Genomic DNA, 19,543 nt, shown 5'->3' with positions numbered 1-19,543 from the left:
ATATATATATATATATATATATATGTATATATGTATATATGTATATCTTCACACAATGCATATGATTTTATGACACTTTTACAAATTCACTTAGAAAATTTTGAATTTGTGAATTTTGATTGATCTTCCAAGCGATTTTTAAACGAAGATCGGAAATAATACGTAACCATTTCCAGAAATTGTTTGTGCCGTAAAATACTTAAGATTTGAAGAACCTTTTGTGGTATTTTCGGTATTTTTAATTTCTTGTAGTAAGTACTTCTTTTTAATATTTTGTAACGAGGAGTCGTAGTAGAATGACATTTTCTTAAACTACGAAAATTAATGGTATTGTACGTATATGCACATATGACAAAACAATATAATATTATTTGTAAAATTTTAAGCGAATGTTTACCCAAATTTCGATTTCATAGTTTTCCTTAATTTTAAACATGCTTTCGAATTAGATCTGATACGACTGATTTCGGACTCGTTAATCAATTTTTCCGTGAAAATAATTTCCTTGCGATTTCTAAGCTTGTTATGTGTCATAATGTAAAATTCGTTTGATTAGGCTATTTGAATATATAAAATCATCTTTTCTATTGATAATAGTTTTTTCGAAATTTACAAGATAATCAAATACATGAAAATAGAAAATGTCGATTGCGCGTCAAACAAAAGGACAAGCTATTTACGAATTTCGTTTGCAATTGAAATCGATTTTATGATCGATTTTATTAATAAAGTTATCGAATTAATTACAAATCGTATAAAGTTCGTACATCAATTATTTTCCGCAGTATGAAATAAGAATTGTCTTTAATTTAGGGAGAATTTATATGAATGAACGAATTGGAATGAAATATAACGATAGTTAAATGAAAATCGCCTTAAGGCTTGCTTAAAGCGTTTACACACTGTTTTGTGATTGGTTGATTTCGGTCTGATGTACGTTTGGAATTTTTTAGGCTAAGTTTCTATTGGTTCCTATAAACAAGAGTACTACATACAATAGTCACGAGTAGAGTTAAGATTACAGGATGTTTGACATCAACCATCTTTCTGCATTATGTATAGGAATTTAATGTACAGTATTCACTATTTCCGGTACACATGGTTGTATCTCAGTTATATTATTTGATACTTATTTGTATATTATATATTTTACTACAGTGAATGGAATATACAAAGCATAAAATATGGTAAGATAAGTTGTATCATTCTTTTGTTTTATTATTAATATAAATATTTATAAATCTAACAAAATCCAATGATATATTGTAAATAATATAATTGTATAAAGGTTATTACCATCAATTGTGAAGTAGAAATAAATATTTTTTTTCGCTCGTTCATATAAAGATAATGTTAGAAAGATAATTTACATTGTACATCATAATTTTTGTAACATAAACGATTATTTTCCAGGCACTTTACGTTTTATATGAGCATGCAGCTGGCTATGCTGTATTCGGCGTTAAAGAATTTGAAGAAGTAGGAATGTTATTGCCTCAAGTTGAAGCATCAGTAACAGATTTATCAAGATTTAATGCTGTGGTAAAGCTCGTTGGATTTTCACCTTTCAAAACTGCTTTAGCTGCATTAGAGAATGTGAACAGTATCTCGGAAGGCATCGTACCCGAAGACCTACAATTGTTTTTAGATTCTGTTTTGCCTAAATCCGATCAGAAAAACAAAATCATTCTTGGTGTATCAGATCCAAAATTAGGTGCCAGTATCACAGAGATATTGGATATAAAATGTGACCATACAGGTGCTGTACCTGAAATTATCAGAGGAGTAAGATTTCACTTTCATAATTTAATTAAAGGTTTTACTGCCAAAAGTTCTGCAGTAGCTCAGCTCGGACTTGGTCATAGTTATTCAAGAGCTAAAGTTAAATTTAATGTTAATCGTGTAGATAATATGATTATACAAGGTATAGCTTTACTGGATCAACTGGACAAAGACATAAATACATTTAGTATGCGTATACGGTAAGTTGATAATGATTTTTAAGATAATATTCGATGTATTTTATATCGGTTCCAAAATCTATATTAAAAAAAAAATTTACTCTGTTCTAGTGAATGGTATAGTTACCATTTTCCAGAATTAGTAAAGATTGTTCCTGAAAATTATATGTATGCCAAAGTGACACAATTAATTAAAAATAGAAAAGAATTAACAGAAGAAAAATTGGAAGCATTGGAAGAAATTGTTATGGACAGTGCGAAGGCTCAAGCAATTATAGATGCCTCTAAATCATCTATGGGCATGGACATCAGTCCTGTGGATCTTCTTAATATTGAAATGTTTGCTAGACGTGTAATAGGATTGGCAGATTATCGAAAGCAATTGGCTGAATATTTAAAATCTAAAATGACTGACATTGCACCGAATTTGGCTACTCTTATAGGGGATCAAGTAGGAGCTAGATTAATAGCCCATGCTGGATCATTAACCAATTTAGCAAAATATCCTGCATCTACTGTTCAGATATTAGGAGCAGAAAAAGCATTATTTAGAGCATTAAAGACAAAAGGTAATACACCTAAATATGGATTACTATTCCATTCTACATTTATTGGCCGTGCTGGTACTAAAAACAAAGGAAGAATATCCAGGTATTTGGCCAATAAATGCTCTATTGCGTCAAGAATAGATTGTTTCGCTGAGACACCAACAAATATCTTTGGTGAAAAATTACGACAACAAGTGGAGGACCGTTTGAAATTCTATGAAACGGGTGAGATACCTAAAAAAAATATAGACGTGATGCAAGAGGCACTTGAAGAAGCTCAACATGTAATAGCTAATCTGGAAATGGAATCACAGAAGAAGAAGAAGAAAAAAAATAAGAAAAGAAAACAAGAAGAATTACAAAATGGTAATACTGCTACTAATGGTATTCATGAAAATGGAGACAAAGAAGAACTTGTTCAGGAGACCGAAGAACCTTTAAAAAAGAAAAAGAAAAAGAAAAAGTCCAAAAGTATAGGTGATAGTATGGAAATATCATAAATAACATTTTACTATTTGTATTATTGCTATATCTATATTATCTCACACACATTAAAAGAACTGGCATATTCAACTTATAGAATTTTATAAATTTTCAACAATGTTTTCTACATACTTTCCTCAGAAACGAAGTTAATAGAATTATCTCCTTTAAACTCATATAAAGTGTATCATCTGAAATATTTCCGTCGTGATAAATATTACGAAAAAATATTTCCTATAAAAGTTCCATAGTTTTACGGAGACCACTGTGTATAATAAAAATGATTTTATTCCATTGCAAAAGATTAATCAGATAAAGACATCAATTTTGTTTTTTTAAATGGAATGTTATATTTTATTTATTTATAAATAATAGCTACTTTGAAAGTAAATTACAGTATATAATCCAGTATATTGATAAATAAGTAAACGTTTACAAGAGTCGAGGATTTATAAATAAATAATATTTTATTTAAAAATAAAAAAGAAAGTTGATCTTTTTATCTCATTAACTTTTTGCAATGGAATAAAATTATTTTTACGTTACACTACTTCCCATAAAATTGCAAGAATTTTTAAATTATCTAGGAAATTTTTTTTTTTTAATTTTGTATTACTATAGAAATATTTTAGGTAATAAATATATGGGTGATATATCCTGTATATTACAAAAAATTTTCTTCAAATAAGTTTTGCTCTTCTAATATTTTCTGTTTTATTTTATTGAAAAATCCTTTATTATTAGAATCATGCTTGCATTTTAAAGTTATCTTATGTGTTATGAATTTTTCTATTAGGACATCTGTTATATAGATCATTATAATTTTATTTTTTTCTCCAAAATTCAAAGTTATAAATGATAAATAAAAACAGAACTTTATATATATATATATATATTATGATATGTAATATTCTGTAAAATTTTTTTATTTATAAGCTTACCTTATTTCATTAGAAATCCTATAGTTTATGAAAGAAGGCGCTAAGTATAATATGATGTATAAAAATTAACTATTTTAAATATATTTTGTATTGTGTCATAATTTAAATTTATATATACATATACATATATATGTATGTATGTATGTATATGTATACGAATATATATACACATATGTGTATAGAAAAATATGAATAGAAACCAGGACTGATAAATATACTTAATGTTTCCATACGTGTTTTCATCTATAATTACATAATTTTTACATTACGAAACAGTTTTCTACAAATTGAAAAATATACCTTTGTCAAGAAATTGTAAAATATACCTTTTTTTAGTCAAATTATTTGGTGCAATAGTTAAATCTTTTTCTTACATTAGTTTTCCCAAACTCCACAATTCAAAACTATGTTAAGATACTCTACTATTAAACTTATAGATATATTTTTTTTAAACGCGAAGTTGAAATCTGTTATAAAAACTTTGTGATACTCCTATTTGATTATACATTGTAATATGTTCATTTCTTTATATATATATATATGATCTTATTGTCACATTTAATCTGGTAAATATTAAATGAATAAATTCAAGTAGTATTTCATACAAATGAGGAAGATGGTGGTATTATGGAAAAAAAAATAAAACATTAAATAATTTTTGTATTAACACCAGCACCAATGAGCATTTAATAACGATAAAATTGTTATGCAAATATTTCAATCGATAGTTACAATTATAAGTTCTATACTAAATAAAATTCAGTCAAAAATGCCTAAATTATCCATTTGTTATCAAATGCACTTGTATGTCACAAACAACATTGCTATTCTGAATTAATATCAAAAGGAATGATACAAGTAAAACCATGCCATATTGTTGCATTGAAAGTTATAGATATATTTATTCTAGTGCATAATTTTTAAAATATCCATTTAAATGTTGATATGTACTAGTATGGTTTTTTTTTTTTTTTTCAAATATTTATTACAATGATATATAAATTACTAAATATGAAATTATATTTTCCGAACTGTGACATGCACTATACTTTTGTAAGAAAATATAGATTTCAAAGCTGTTAGATCATATGCATGAAATTACTGGTCTGTAATAAGTACATTTACAGTGCATATAATTAACAAGCTATTGCTTAGAATGAAAGCACAATGATTTGGTATATACTTAAACAAAGTAAAACCTATGACATTTAATATTCTATATAATTTTACATTTAACTTAAGTTTTACATTTTATTAGATTTATTATTTATTGGAATAGATGACAGCTGTACATTCCCACTCTAACACACACATATATATATATATATATATATATATATATATATATATATATAAATTATAATTACTTGCTAATAATCTGATTTTAGCTTTAATCTAGTTTGACTCTCTAAAAAGGCCTCTGAAATTCTACAATACATTTGTGCCTGTTCTAATCTTTGCATGAAAGTTTTTATATTTATAATATTTATAATCATTTATATTTGTACAATATATATTTTCTATCGTAACACTTTAAAAATATATACCCCTTTGCATTATTCGTATTACTTCATATAAAATGCACAAATAATGGAAAATGTAAAGGGCGAGTTCGATGTACTTCCTTTACAGCATTCAGTCTCTGATTGTGTAAAAATCTGTGTAAAATATCTCTGAGGTTTATAATATTACATTAAATCAACTTGAATATCTCAATAATTTTCTCTCCATACAATACAATTATTGAATAAATTAACTTATTCAATAATTCATTTTACATTTAATAATTTGAAATAAAATTACTGATGATAATCATGTAACAATAATTTATGATACATCAAGTAATTTATAATAATTCGTTAAAAAATTCAACAAACAAGCGAACCAGATATATTTATAAATTGAATAAACATGCATTCACATTCTTAGCATTCAATAGTCATCAGTATGCATATTACAACGAATGGATAAAAAAAAAAAAAAATATTTAGACTCATTGAGTACAAATGTATCACTAATGTAATAACCAAATTATTGTAAAAACTGAAGGTTTTTTGCTAAGTTCAGCTGTCTCATTTTATATAGATATATAAATGAAAGTTAATTGTATTAATGTTCAATGCAGTAATTTATACATATAGATGTATAGATGTTCGTTCAATAACGCCTTTTTTTTTACAAGACAATTATAACATGCAAAATAAAAGCATGAAACTTATATAAATTTTAGCGAACGTGATGTTATTAACAAATTTTTTTTATTATTATTAACATAGTCTTTTTCTTAAACAAATTACTATAAAATTTTTTAGAATTTAGCAACAAAAATAAGTTGAATTATTTATAATTGAAATATAATATAATTAGATATTTTTTTTCACTTATAAACTTAACAATTTAATTACTAATAATTATCTTCATTGCTTAGCTATAGTCCATATATAATTATATGCACATGTATCATATACATTAGATACATATGATACACAATTATTTTAAAAGATATGCATTCTTTTATGATACTGTATAATTAAAAAAAAAAAACAAAAAAAGAAAAATCGATTTGTATTACTATTTTACAAACACTTTTCAAACTGATTGCAATGTACTTGAGTGGACATATATTAATACAAAATAAATTGTAATTATGTGTGCATGATATTGTATATCTGCAATGATTGAAAAACTTAAAATACGACATAATACAGGTATTTCTTTTGTGCCTCCTTTTGATTAATAAAGTAGCTAGTGAAACTTGAACAATCAGACTCCATAACTTTTGCTCATACGTTTAGCATTTTAAAATACAAAATTAAAAAATTTATATTCACTGAAAAGTTATTGTTAGGGAAGCACGCACTGTTGACTTAGTATACCATACTACAGCAATTTCTATCTCTTGTGTACACAAATATAGTTAATCATAAGGAATATAAAATCGATACATTTTTGATACGGTCCTTTAACTACAGTAAATGCAATTTCTATTCTTACTATCATGTCATTTTTTATTAATTTTTGAAGGGGCATTCATACATTTCTTTTGACTACTGCTAATGACATTGTTAGCAGATGAATTTCTTTTTTTTTTTTTTTTTTTTTTTTTTTTTCCGTAGAGAAATATTACACTTTCCTTCGAACTTTCCATAAATCGTTACTGTACATATAAGGCTGAATTTTCTTTGAAAAATTCCGATTTACATTATATATAAAAATTTAACACAAATCCTTTCCTGACTTGCTCCCATGCAATCCATTTTACTCTAACTCATTATAATGAGTAAACACCTGTAATTATGCTAATATATATTATATGAAGCTGCCTTCAAGTATACATGTAAACAAAATCTCAACTCTTAATTTTTTAATGATTAAAAAATCTTATATCCTGCTGAATCATCATACTCGTATTTCTTGAATGACGAGCATGTTATTCATATATTATTGCAATACTCTTATTCTACATACTGACAAATCTTTCAGTATACAATAGTTTTGTATTTAGTAGCACTCAGCTTACAGAGATTTGTGATGTTCATTCTTATTTGGATTGTTCATGAACACATTACTCCACGATACACGATTAATTCACCATTTCGCTTCCGACAACAATATTGACCTGAATTATGGAGAACAGATTGAAGTAAATCCTGTATACACTAGAGACTATATTTTGTCAAGAAAATAGAAAGTTCCTTTTCAATTGCATTAAATAAATAGATCGTCTCTTCCAAGTACTTGACTGTCATAATTACAGGTTTTTATATATGCATATTTAAAAATTTTATTGTTGTCTAATTAAAATTATTTAACGCGTCTCATTGAAACGCAGAGAAGAATACTGAATTTGCTTGTTGTTGCTGTTGTTGTTGCTGTTGTTGTTGTTGTTGCTGCTGCTGTGTTTGAGATTGAATCATAGGTGATGTATATCCTAATGTTGATGCTGCTGAAACAATTAATTTTAACGAATTAATATTAATTAACATTATATGCACAATCTATAAATTTTCATAGATTATTCTCCATAAACTCACCTACAGGTTTAACTTGATGCTGTGGGCTAGTACTAGCAAGTTGATTCATAGTTGGTGCTGGTCCAGCTTGTTTTGATTTACTACCCATTATATTATCAAGATCTATATTCAATCCTGAGCCAGCCCACGTTGAGCCAATTTGCGAGGAAGACATATTATTTGGTGCTGGATTCTTGGCATTAACGGACGAAGGTGTGAGTAGATTTGTAACAGATGATAGTCCAATTGTTCCTAAATGCAACACGCAATATGCACATGCTGTTAAGTCTCATTAGCATTAATATTAATAAATAAAGTTATATTTACGCCTGTCTGACAGATATTTCGTATATTAATATATTATATAAATAAATTTTCGAGCATGGAAAATGTAATATATACACGATGTTAAATCATAGAAGAAATATATTTATAAACTTATGATACAATTTTTAAGTGTTTTATATCTTCTGATATTTTTTATTATACAAATCTGTAGCAGATGATGAATGAGATGAATTAAATGCTTATATACTATCAGGAATTAATTGTTGGCAAATGTTGAACCGATGATGGAATCAATTAGTGATAATACATTTCCAGCTAATGTTCTACAGTCTTTATCGTGTTCTCCATTAATCACATTCTGTGTTAAATTCAAAAGCCAAAGCCTTACTTCCATAAGAGGTTCAAATAGATCATTCATTATACTTTCTTTAGGTACTGCAACAATAACTGCTGCTACATTCTCTATCACAGCTAATCTTACTTTAGCTTGTTCATGATATCTTAAGCTCCATGTTAATTCCAATATTTCCTTTCCCATCTTTGATGCTATTAAACAATTTTGGCCTGCTACCATTATAGTAGATAACGTTTTAAGAAATCGTACTAATAAAGAATTTCTTTGATCGGAATATGATTCTAATCCGATGTATAAACAATTCCCTTGTTTCCCATAACCATACAGAAGAGGAAAAAAGAAAGATGATGCGACGTTTCCAAATTTGTTGGCTAACATTTTTGTAGGTTTTGCATTATGGGCAAATCTTCTTGTATTTGATTCAATCCTTTTATCAACTATTTCTCTCCAATTGATAGATCCAGTATTTGTATTTTGAAAATAATCCAAATCATCACTAGACAAAATATCACATTTTTTATCAGTATCAATAAGAAGTGATATTCCTTTGGTAGGTATTTTTGTAGTACGCGCAATCTCTTTGTTATTAGAATTATCATTTGATATATTGATCTTGGATAATCCTCTAGCTGATTCCGCTAATATGTCTAAGAAAAGTAAACGTTGGCTCGTGGAATATTTACATGTTTCACTATAAAATTCTCGACACAAATATTCCGCTGACTCTTTGGGATATACAGTTACGATGGCCACGCAGGATTTAAAAATTAATAATTCAAAATCTTCTACGTAAGAAGATTCTGTGAGGTTTACGAGAATTACCAATAATTCTAAACCAAATGATACATCATCATTTGGTAATTGAGATAATATTAATTCCTCACATACTTCCAATGACTCGGCAAAAACTTCGGCATTCGTTGTTTTTCGTTCATCTGTTAAATTGTCACGTAGATCACGCAAATACATAGGTCTTAATCTTTCAGATAATTTGGTATCATTAGATATATCATAAGGGATTAAATCATCATCACTATCCAGTTCCGATTGTTCCTCGATATTCTCTTTGCTAGTTAATCCTTTGTCTTCAATATTTTGGCGAAAAACATTTAATGAGTCTTTTTCTTTTCCAGTCGTATTCTCTTCACTTTCCTCAAGTTGTTTTATATTCTTCAACGATAATATATTACACTCTAAACCCAAATGAAAAACTTTCTTATCGCCCAATGAATTGAAAATTATATCATCGTAATATAAGTTCTCTTCACTCTGGCAAGATTGTTCTGAATCTAATGTTTGTATTTTTTCTATTAGCATATCAAATGATTTTACTAATTCAATAATTTCTTCACCCATACTGTCATAATGAAATTCCAATTTTGGACTGTTATCCGATTCTGATAGAGCTCTCACAACAATTTCTCCAGTACGCATACCTATCGCCCTCAGAGTAATATGCGTACTTTCCAAATGCGTTGATATTCCAAAAAATATTAATTTTCGGCAAGTTTCCTTGTCGTTAGTTTTGATATTATTTTTTACTACTGTTATTGCAAGAATAATCAATTTTGTAATGTACTTATGCTGTTCCATAGAAGTATGATTTAATGCACTTTTATCACCCCACACATCTAAGAGTTTGATTAACAGGTCTATCATAATACGATTTTCTTTTGAAGATTGCGATAAGTATGTTATAAAATTGATAATAAAATTCTCTCTTTCATCTTCATAATAAGACATAAATGGGATCTTTGTTGTCAATGTGTACATCCAATTGGATACTTCTATTAAGTCTCCAAAAATACAATATACTCCATTTTTAATATCGCAATGCTTTAAAAATAATACAACCAGTGGCTCAATGGCTGCTCGATCTAATTCTCTGAGTATAGTCTGTATTGAGTTTCTTCTATTGTCATCTTCATAACACCACGTTGACAAAATATCAATTAAGCAATTCAAGTTCGTCGAGTTTATTGCGATTGCCATTTTACTAATAATCATTGAAAAGATATTGAAATTTATTTGAATGCCGCACTTTTCCATACAATCATGAACGAAGGAGAATCCACGAGCGATATGAAAGCTAATCATTTTTGTATACATTTGTGGGAGAAAAATATCCAACGTTTTATTCCTTAATTTGTTAGCAACTCGATTTGGTAAAGAGACTAATAGCTGTATTGTACTTTTCCAGGTTTGTTTCAATTCTTCTTGCTTTATCGTCGACTCTTGTCGATATTTACATGCATTTACTATTGCACAAAATAAAGCATCACTTTTCATCAGCTCTTCCAAAATAATAGAAATTATATATACTTTTCTGTTGTCGTCAGTGGATTGCTTTAAGGCTTGAGTTAATACCACGAGTGTTTCGTACAATGTCTCTAATGACATACCATCGATGATGATCAATTGTTTAATTATTGGATCTAAATTATTTCCCTGCAATGGCCAATTATGGTCAAATTTGTCAATAATTTCTTCTAAAATTCTTCCGTGTAACATAGGATCAAGAAATGGATCAAAATTTAGATCAATATATTTTTGATGAGTAAGTGGACCAGGTAAAAATATGTTATAATCCGAAATTTGTGTCTTTAATTTTTCCAGACTACTTTGAGATTTAATACTCTCCATGGAACATAGCGATTCCAAAAGACGATTAGCAGCATTTTCTGAATTTTTCTCTGTTGACTCGATGTTATCTTCTTGTCTGCACGCTGCAAGGAAAGTCTTTCTTGGGGGCATTATGTTACCATCACAAATACTTAGTTAAAAAAAATTGTGATTAAGATGAATTTGTCTAACGAACATGCATGCTTTCTGTTATAAAAATTACGGAGATTACTATAAATTAGTTACTACCAATCTAATGTATGTATTATAACTATTGTTATCGAAAATAAGCAGGTATAAAAATTGTAAAAGTTTTTTTACCTGTTCCAAAATCCCCCAAAACAGCAGGAGCAGAGGTATTGAACAAGTTAGAGTTGTTGGCATTATTTTCTCTTTTATCCCCTAATCCGATTGATAAAGAATTGAAGTTCCCAAGGTCCGACAATAAATCAGTATTCGAGGATACTGGAAGAAAGATATAAAATAATGTTTAAAAGAAAGAACTCATATTTAACAGTTAACTCATTAAATAATTACAAGGATACTTTAATACAATGGTCTACCTGTATTATTGTTTAATACTGCTTCGTTATTGGGTGTTTGTGGTTGCAAAGAATCGAACAAATTATTACCAACATTATTTTTTTGAATACTATTTGGATTTATCATTTTAAAACCAGTTGCTGAAGCATTAGAAATCATAGTGTTATTTAGATTATTCGTCGTAGTATTGCTAGTGTTTGGTATTGTGTTTCCCATAAAAGATAATTGATTTTGCGATGCATGCAATGAATTATTAGGAGAGGTAACGCCAGAACTAAAAGCTGACGTAAAATCAGCGAATTCATCGTTTTCTTTCATTTTAACGGTAGGACTACCGAATGCACTGGCAAAATCGCCAAAATCAAGATTAGCAGGTTGCGAATGATTATTTCCTCTCGGATTGAAGTCGTCATCATCGATGGTCGACTTTGTATTATTATCATTTTGAGAATCGAAGATGTCATTTAAAATGTCATTCTTATTCTTCTGATGATTAGCTGGAGAAGAGAATGCATTCTGGAAAAAAAAAAAAAAAAAAAAAAAAAAAAAAAAAAAAGAGAGAAAATATATATAATTACGAATTCGTAAATTCAATTGATCATAATTTATTATAAATAAGTACGAACTAAATTCAATCGTATATGATAGATAAATATATACTAACGGATTGTTCTTTTCCATAATTCGCTGCTGCGCCTAAATCTACTTTTTTGAGATTGCGTGTTGTTCGCACCGGTGATGCATTCACTGAGGACATGGATCCCGAAATAGTTTTACCAATTCGATCTATACTTTCCATCGTATCCCTATATTCCCTATTGCCTCTTTTTGGACTAGCATGTGTGTCATTGTCCGAGTCTTCCCTTTCGCCATCGTCACTATTATTTACATAGAATATAGAATTACGAAGAAGCATAGAAAATTATCTGATAATTCTTAAATATGTATTATGGAAGTTCAAATTCAAAATATAGAGGGAGAAAAAAATACAATTTTTTCTTAATAGTTCTTTTTTTTTCTTCTTCTTCTTCTTCTTCTTAGAAAGGTTTTGATCATTTCAATATAAATTAATTCGAACATCACCTTTATAATCAATTAAATCGTACGAAAGCAATCTAGATTACCTATTGTTCGCATCTTCGAAACCTTTTCCACGATTATCTCTATCCCAATCATTGTAATTATCTGTACTAGATTTGTTCCATTTAGGACTTTCCGTCCACCTATCTCCACCCCCAAATCTCATACCCATTGCCTCGCTCGATAAGCCAACATATTTATCTTTGTTTTTCTTCGCCTTCTTACGTTCTTCCTTTAATTTGTCATCGTCCTGAATGAAATCGATTAATTCTCGAACTTTATGCCTGATATTTATTCCTTGATCCTTTCCAAATTCATCGATGCAAGTGTAGTTCTCTAATGATCGCAGATCATAGATATGTTCTCTGGAGGATGTTACGACTCGTTCGGATCCATTACGTACCAAATAATTCAAGAGAAGTAAGGACTGTAAATGCAAAAAAAGAAAAAGAAAATAGTAACGACTATAGTAACGAAAGTAAATCAAATTTCATATTTTTTATCATAATAATAAACGTCATAATTATTGATTTTAATGATTTTTTAAGTTGTTATATTATTTAAAAAAAATTATTTCTTCATGCTCGATGATGGAATTTCGAATAATCTTTCGCAAAGGATTCATTGCACATCAGATGTGCACACAAATCTGCACGTAGGTATGGGCGCGCGCGCGCGCGTACACACACACACACACACGCATGCATATACATACCCACGCGCCATGCACACGTACCTTGTATGTTCGACGCCAATTTCGTTTATTTTCTTGCAACATCCTTTTCCACAACATGGACATTACATCGGGGAATTGTTCGTACGTGAATGTTGCCTGAGCCAGTTCTTGCATCATTGCACCTGAAGTAATACGATGAACTTAATTTCAGCGTGTCCTTAAAGTAAAAGACACTCGAGCAAACTCGATATATTTTATCTGTTTGAAAATTTTACGCTGCCGTTCATAAATCATCCAACATTTGTTTGTTCCTTCGTAAAAATATGTTAATTTCTAATTTTCTCTCTTTTTATATATAAATATTTTTAATAGATATTTTTTTTTTAATGGAACATCAAAGTGTTTATTCGTGTGCGACAATGTTATGTACGATAATATGAATTTTTAATAAATTAAAAAAACAAAAAATTAATACTACTGACATCGAATGTTTTACAGTTTGAAGTAACAATAATAATAATAATAATGAATATTATTCCATACCAGTAGGTCCCCACGCATCATCGTTTGTTGCTTCTCGTACTTTGGCTTCGGTTTCGGTATAGTTCATTACCACATTAGTCCTAAGAAAGAGATAAATTGGATTTGTATTTTTATTTTCTTTTTGTAAAAAATAAAAAAGAAACAAAATTAATTCTATTATTCTGGGTAACGTCATCGTTGCGAATGTTTAACGAATCGAGTTCAATGACAGCGCATAATTGGTTCAGTTAATAAGAGACGTACTTGAGAATTCGACATCTTGATTCTTTCTCAAATCAGATTTATTAAACCCTTTAACATTAAGTAAAATATTTAAACTTTGTAATATTATGACAAAAAATTTACTTTATATTATTTAAATAATTTCAATCTATTATAATTACAATATATAATTATATAGATTATAAGTAAGTTAGGACTTTCTATCCTTCATTAATAAATATTCTCTAATTTTTTATTAGAGAATATAATTAATTAGCATAAGAGTTAAATAAATCTATGAATTGCATTAATTTTTATATGTTAAATACCAATCGTAAGATCGTACAGTTGTTAATTCAATGCTATAATTTGCGTAGGAAGAGCATCGCACGATTATTTACTCTTTTAATTCTAAGCATGCAGTTATAAAAAAAAATAAGAATAAGATAAAGAGAGAGAGAGAGAGAAAGAGAAAAAGAGAGAGACGAGAGTATAGAGGCAACCTTGGACCCTCAGATCACGAGGCTTAAGAACCGATATATCAATCGCGTGTATATGTACAAATATAGGTCAATTAGCTCAGATATGTCTTTGACAATCGTGCAAAGTGTATCACATATGTAAACACATACATACAAAACTACAACTAACGAAGAAATCGATCATTTCATTCTTATCCAAAATATTTAATCTGGATAATCCTGCATATCTTGAACGTTCGATCGTGCGAACACTTTTGTCGCTGAGAATATTCGTCTTAACCGCAAATAATCGCATAGAATATCCGGACAATTTTGTATGAGTCAAAACGTCCCTCAAAAAAGAAAGAAAGAGGAGAAAAGAAAAAAAAGAATTAATCAGAATTGTAAAATAATTTTTGCTTTTTATGACTGTTTACTTTCGCAAGAAATATCCGCGTATCATCGCTACTTTTATTCGTCTTTGCGATTATTATTATTATTTACAGCGTTCATTTAGAATATTCCTAAGATCTAGATTCGGTTAGATAATAAAATTCTTTGCTCATTTTTATTTCTATTCTTTAAACGTTGTTAAAAAAAAAAAGAAAAAGATATTTAAGAGCTTTTCAAGTCTAAACAGGATCTTAGATTTTATTCTGTAGTATGCGTGTTTCTCTTTCGTGCTCTCTCTCTCTCTCTCTCTCTCTCTCTCTTTCTCTTCCTTTCTCTCTTTCGCTCTCGATACAAGCAGTTTGACAGGCTAGCGGCAAGTACTTAAAGGAGTTAAGATCGTGCTCACATAGGCACCTGTTGATTGCGCAATGTGAGTACGTATGCTCGACGATTCAAAGCGAGTTTTACAACTAATAGAGCTCACAAGCTCTCTTTTTTTACGATAAGAAGATCTAGATGTAATTATCGCAAGGTAGAGAAAAATCTACGAAAAAACGATACGAATATCCTGTATATAGTATATGCTTTTCTTTCCTTTTCCTCAACTTTGAACATTCTAGAAATTGAGTTTTAATTTATTTAAATCAAATATTATTTAATTTTGTTGAGATAAGTTATTAAAAAATTGTCCGTTGTTTGTTGTAAATATTGAACGTTTACATATGAAATATGTACGTTGACATATAGGTTATTTTCAAAATGGCTGCATCAGCAATTTTGAATTCATCGTTTTAAGAAAGAACTTTTAAAAGAGGTGAACTTTTCGTTTGTGAAATTCCACTTTTTCGAGTTTGTATAGAATTAGAATAAAAACAAAAAAAAAAAAAAGAAAGAAAGAAAGGATAAGAAAAAAGAGAAGAAAAAAAATTACAGAACTTTATTATAATCTCAACGGAGGCCATTTTGAATTTTTGATGAGGTCTTTTAAATTAAGATTGTCTTACTCCAATTCTGAGCTCTAAAATACATTTCTAAATTTAGTAATATATAAATGTATAATATATAGAAAGAACTTTCATAACAAGGAGTATAAAAATATAGGCAAACGTTAAAAGAATGAATCGTACCAAAGAGAAAGTAAAAATAATCTCTCTAAAGTGAAGGGAGTTGGAGATAATTGATTTGATTAATAAAACAAATAAAATGACGATGAATATCGGTTTCAAGATAAAAGAAGAAAAAAAAAAAAAAAAACTTGAATTTTACTTCCGATCAAAGTTATCGTTACGCTTCCACTCGTTTCGCTTCGTTTACCGATGAAGGGAGAGAATTCCGTTATGAATTCCGGTCGTCGAAACGATCGAGTCGCGCTTTCGATTACTTTCTTTTTACTATCACTGTCGTCTCTTAAAAGTACTCCCTAGTTGAGGAAATATTAAAAAGCATCGATAAAAAGAAACAAAAAGATAAAGAAGAAGAAGAAGAAGACAAACAACAAAAATAAATAAAATTTCACATCGTTTACTCTGTTTCCTTCTCGAAAGTTGTCTCGAGTTCCTTCCGTAAAACATTTATTGATAAATATCAAATGACTTGGGAAAGGCAAATTATTAAGATAGATTATGAAACGACAGTGAAAATTGCATGTAACATTTATTCGAGTCCAACACAAATTATACGGTCGAACGATCGCTATGAGTTGCATTATCGAAATATATAGGGAGAAAAATTTGTTAACGTGCTTCTTTGTAATGTTTACTTTACTTCTTCATAATACATATATATCCTTTAACAGAACAAATAGATCGATTTTTTAATCGTAAAAACATTGAACGGCAAAAGTATTCCCTTTTGTGAACCACGAAAAGGGTGTGGACGCAACATGACGATCGGAAGTCTTACGAAACGTTTATTGAATCACGTATTACACATATGTATGTATATATATGGCCGTTAAGATTTTCAAATCCAGCGCGGGAATTTAATATTACTTTAACGAGTTGAACGTTGGCATTCGATCGATCTCGAATATCCTATCCACGTGTACCTATGTATATTAATATATGAAAATTGAATGAAATAAGAAGAAAAAGACATATTTTAAATATATATATATATATATATATATGTTCATACGAAATGTCGACATTTGAATATTCGCGGGTCAATTATCTGATAGGTTAAGATAATAAACGACGCGTATATAATCGAATCTAAAGGATCGTCGACTTCAACAGTGTATAAAAAGAATATATTATATAATCGAATGAATGATATTTTTCTTTCTATCGACGTAACGAGCGATTAACTAGGATCGATTGAGAAAGAAGAACTTAACGCATGGAAAAGGTGTAAGATTATAACGAAGAATTGAGAACCGCTACCTAATTCGGTATGTACGGTAGCACGTGCATACAATTTGCGGAAGGTTGTGACAAGTAAATATACATTCGAGAGTTACGTAAAGATACGTTGAAGAGGAGAGTATTACATCGTGACCATTAAGCTCTTTCGTAGTGTATACGTATATATATATGATAGATTTCTATGGAGAAACATTTCGACGGTCATTCGAGGAGAACGTCAGCTCTTATGAATGAGTGAAAATACGTGCTTTATGTGTGCCTGTCTAACGACTGTTAATAATAAAAACAATAAAATAATACAAACAGATGCGAACAAGGCGATGTCTACTTTTATCAGTCGTTATGGATGTATATGGTACAGTGGAGTTGGAAATAAAAGAAAAATTATCTTACATGAATGGAAGGTGCCATACATAATATAGATATACAAAATATATAATCGTTTGTATAATTTATAATAAAAGGCTGTTTGAATATTAATCCCTTTGAATCCGCTCGAGGTAATTCTTTCTAGATTTTCTTTTTCTTTTCTTTCTTTTTTCTGTTCAACTTGCATACCGTATTTGTAAAAAAAGTTTGCAATATAACTGTTATCTTTAACAGGAATTGTTAATAAGTTTATAACCATTGACTTTACATATCAGTTGCTTGACTCAGTTGAGATGATAACAAAAAATAAACAGAATAATTAAAATACACAATGGTATTACGTACAACAGGTATCTACTACATATTGAATCTATCATTTTGAGACTATTTAAGGAAAAAATTAATTATACAGTTGGCCTTGAAATGAAGATAAATAAAAGAAAGGTTTAAGACGTATAAATGGATGTGTCGCAATTATCATAAATTATTGTATAATTATTATTGATCGGAGATATATTAAATGAAAAGGATGTTTGATCTTTCTTCAATTCAAGGTTACAATTAACAGTTCGTGTCTACAACACCAATTTATACTATTTGACATTACCAAAGATAAACACATATGCCACGATCAAAACGATTGATCGTCAATCATAATATTGTTACGTCGAAATAATCTCGATAAAAGGCACGCAAGATTGAAATAAATTAAACTTCTCGAACGACTTGAGAACATCTTTTTTTACTAAATTTTTATTCGCTAAATATTCGTGAATTTATTGTGGGATCACGTGATCAAGGATAACGATAATTACGACCGATTACAATCAATGACCGTGAAATAATATCGAATAAGATGCTTATTATATCGTCGAAGATTCCAGGAATGGAATTATCAAAATGAAAAGTGAGGGTAAAGTTAGAATAAAAATGGAAGCGAAGGCAAGGTTATAATCGCGTGCAAAAGAAAACTTGCGAGAACTTACGCCTTATCCATAAACTCCCGCACTTTCCACATGTTCATTATAACATTCGTTGCACTATTCACAGAAAAGAATATTGTGTTCGATCGTCGAACGAGAAATTATTGTTGAAGGTAGCGATAAGGTGCACCAGATGTTTTTCCAAGCATTTGATATCTCAGCGAACGAAGGAACGTCACCAGGCGGTGGCCATATTCTCCCTTCCACGTTCCAATGAGCGCAGATGTTTTTTTACATCGATGGTGGACGTCGAAAATCGTCGAACGTGTACGACATGTAATGTCCTTCCTCGGTCAAACAACCGATCAACTTCCAATCTTCGTTACTACGAGATGGAATAAAAAAAAAAAGTAGTCGCCTTCTTAGGAAGATCCGAATCCCATCAGATGTTGAATCGTCGGATACAGCTGCGTGTAACGCGTGTCTATCGTTTTGCAGCTATCTTCACGCTCCTCGTCGTACTCGCGCCAAATTATGAAACTACTTTTCTTTTCTTTTCTTTTCTTTTCTTTTCTTTTCTTTTCTTTTCTTTTCTTCCTTTATCCCATTTATCACGCGTTTTAACAGATTTAACTAACCAAAATCGACTTATATTTCTCCTATTCATTATCACTCGATGAATAATCCTTTTTGCCTTTCCTTGCCTATGGAAAAAAAGCATAATTTAAGATTAAAATTTTATTACCGATCGGAATATTTCTGTAGGTAAAAAATTTA

General features: G+C 29.3%; 2 protein-coding genes across 4 annotated transcripts; one reads left to right on the top strand and one right to left on the bottom strand.

Annotated features, from left to right (window-relative positions):
• Window positions 1–9: 9 nt before the first annotated feature.
• On the top strand, window positions 10–4,726 carry LOC124949935 (nucleolar protein 56). The gene is made up of 3 exons (XM_047495842.1): window positions 10–1,187; window positions 1,414–1,982; window positions 2,073–4,726. Exons 1-3 carry the CDS (start codon window positions 1,185–1,187, stop codon window positions 3,007–3,009), a joined length of 1,509 nt encoding a protein of 502 aa, XP_047351798.1. The 5' UTR covers window positions 10–1,184; the 3' UTR covers window positions 3,010–4,726.
• A 166-nt stretch (window positions 4,727–4,892) lies between these two features.
• On the bottom strand, window positions 4,893–19,356 carry LOC124949927 (clathrin interactor 1). 3 transcript variants are annotated; one of them, XM_047495817.1, is made up of 9 exons: window positions 18,830–19,290; window positions 14,054–14,133; window positions 13,571–13,692; window positions 12,879–13,261; window positions 12,419–12,632; window positions 11,775–12,270; window positions 11,533–11,676; window positions 7,968–8,198; window positions 4,893–7,879 (listed from the first exon to the last, which is right to left on the bottom strand). In XM_047495817.1, exons 1-9 carry the CDS (start codon window positions 18,865–18,867, stop codon window positions 7,752–7,754), a joined length of 1,836 nt encoding a protein of 611 aa, XP_047351773.1. In that variant the 5' UTR covers window positions 18,868–19,290; the 3' UTR covers window positions 4,893–7,751. The 3 variants fall into 3 exon arrangements, with proteins under 3 accessions (XP_047351773.1, XP_047351774.1, XP_047351772.1); XM_047495818.1 differs by having other exon boundaries at window positions 4,893–7,876; window positions 18,830–19,287; XM_047495816.1 differs by lacking the exons at window positions 4,893–7,879; window positions 7,968–8,198 and adding an exon at window positions 8,358–11,315 and having other exon boundaries at window positions 18,830–19,356.
• Window positions 19,357–19,543: the final 187 nt, after the last annotated feature.

The sequence above is a fragment of the Vespa velutina genome, chromosome 6 (assembly GCF_912470025.1).
Source record: "Vespa velutina chromosome 6, iVesVel2.1, whole genome shotgun sequence".
NCBI classification, from domain to species: Eukaryota; Metazoa; Arthropoda; class Insecta; order Hymenoptera; family Vespidae; genus Vespa; species Vespa velutina.
The sequence above is the reverse complement of the archived record's forward strand: the minus strand, read 5'-3'. Positions and strand labels throughout refer to the sequence as shown.

Excerpts from the sequence above, each read along its gene's own strand:
- LOC124949935 (XM_047495842.1), top strand. Across the intron at positions 1,983-2,072 it reads ACATTTAGTATGCGTATACG|TGAATGGTATAGTTACCATT; the intron begins GTAAGTTGATAA and ends ACTCTGTTCTAG.
- LOC124949927 (XM_047495816.1), bottom strand. The coding sequence starts at position 18,867 with ATGAACATGTGGAAAGTGCGGGAGTTTATGGATAAGGC. Across the intron at positions 13,693-14,053 it reads TGATGCGTGGGGACCTACTG|GTGCAATGATGCAAGAACTG; the intron begins GTATGGAATAAT and ends GTATTACTTCAG. Across the intron at positions 12,271-12,418 it reads ATTATGGAAAAGAACAATCC|AATGCATTCTCTTCTCCAGC; the intron begins GTTAGTATATAT and ends TTTTTTTTCCAG.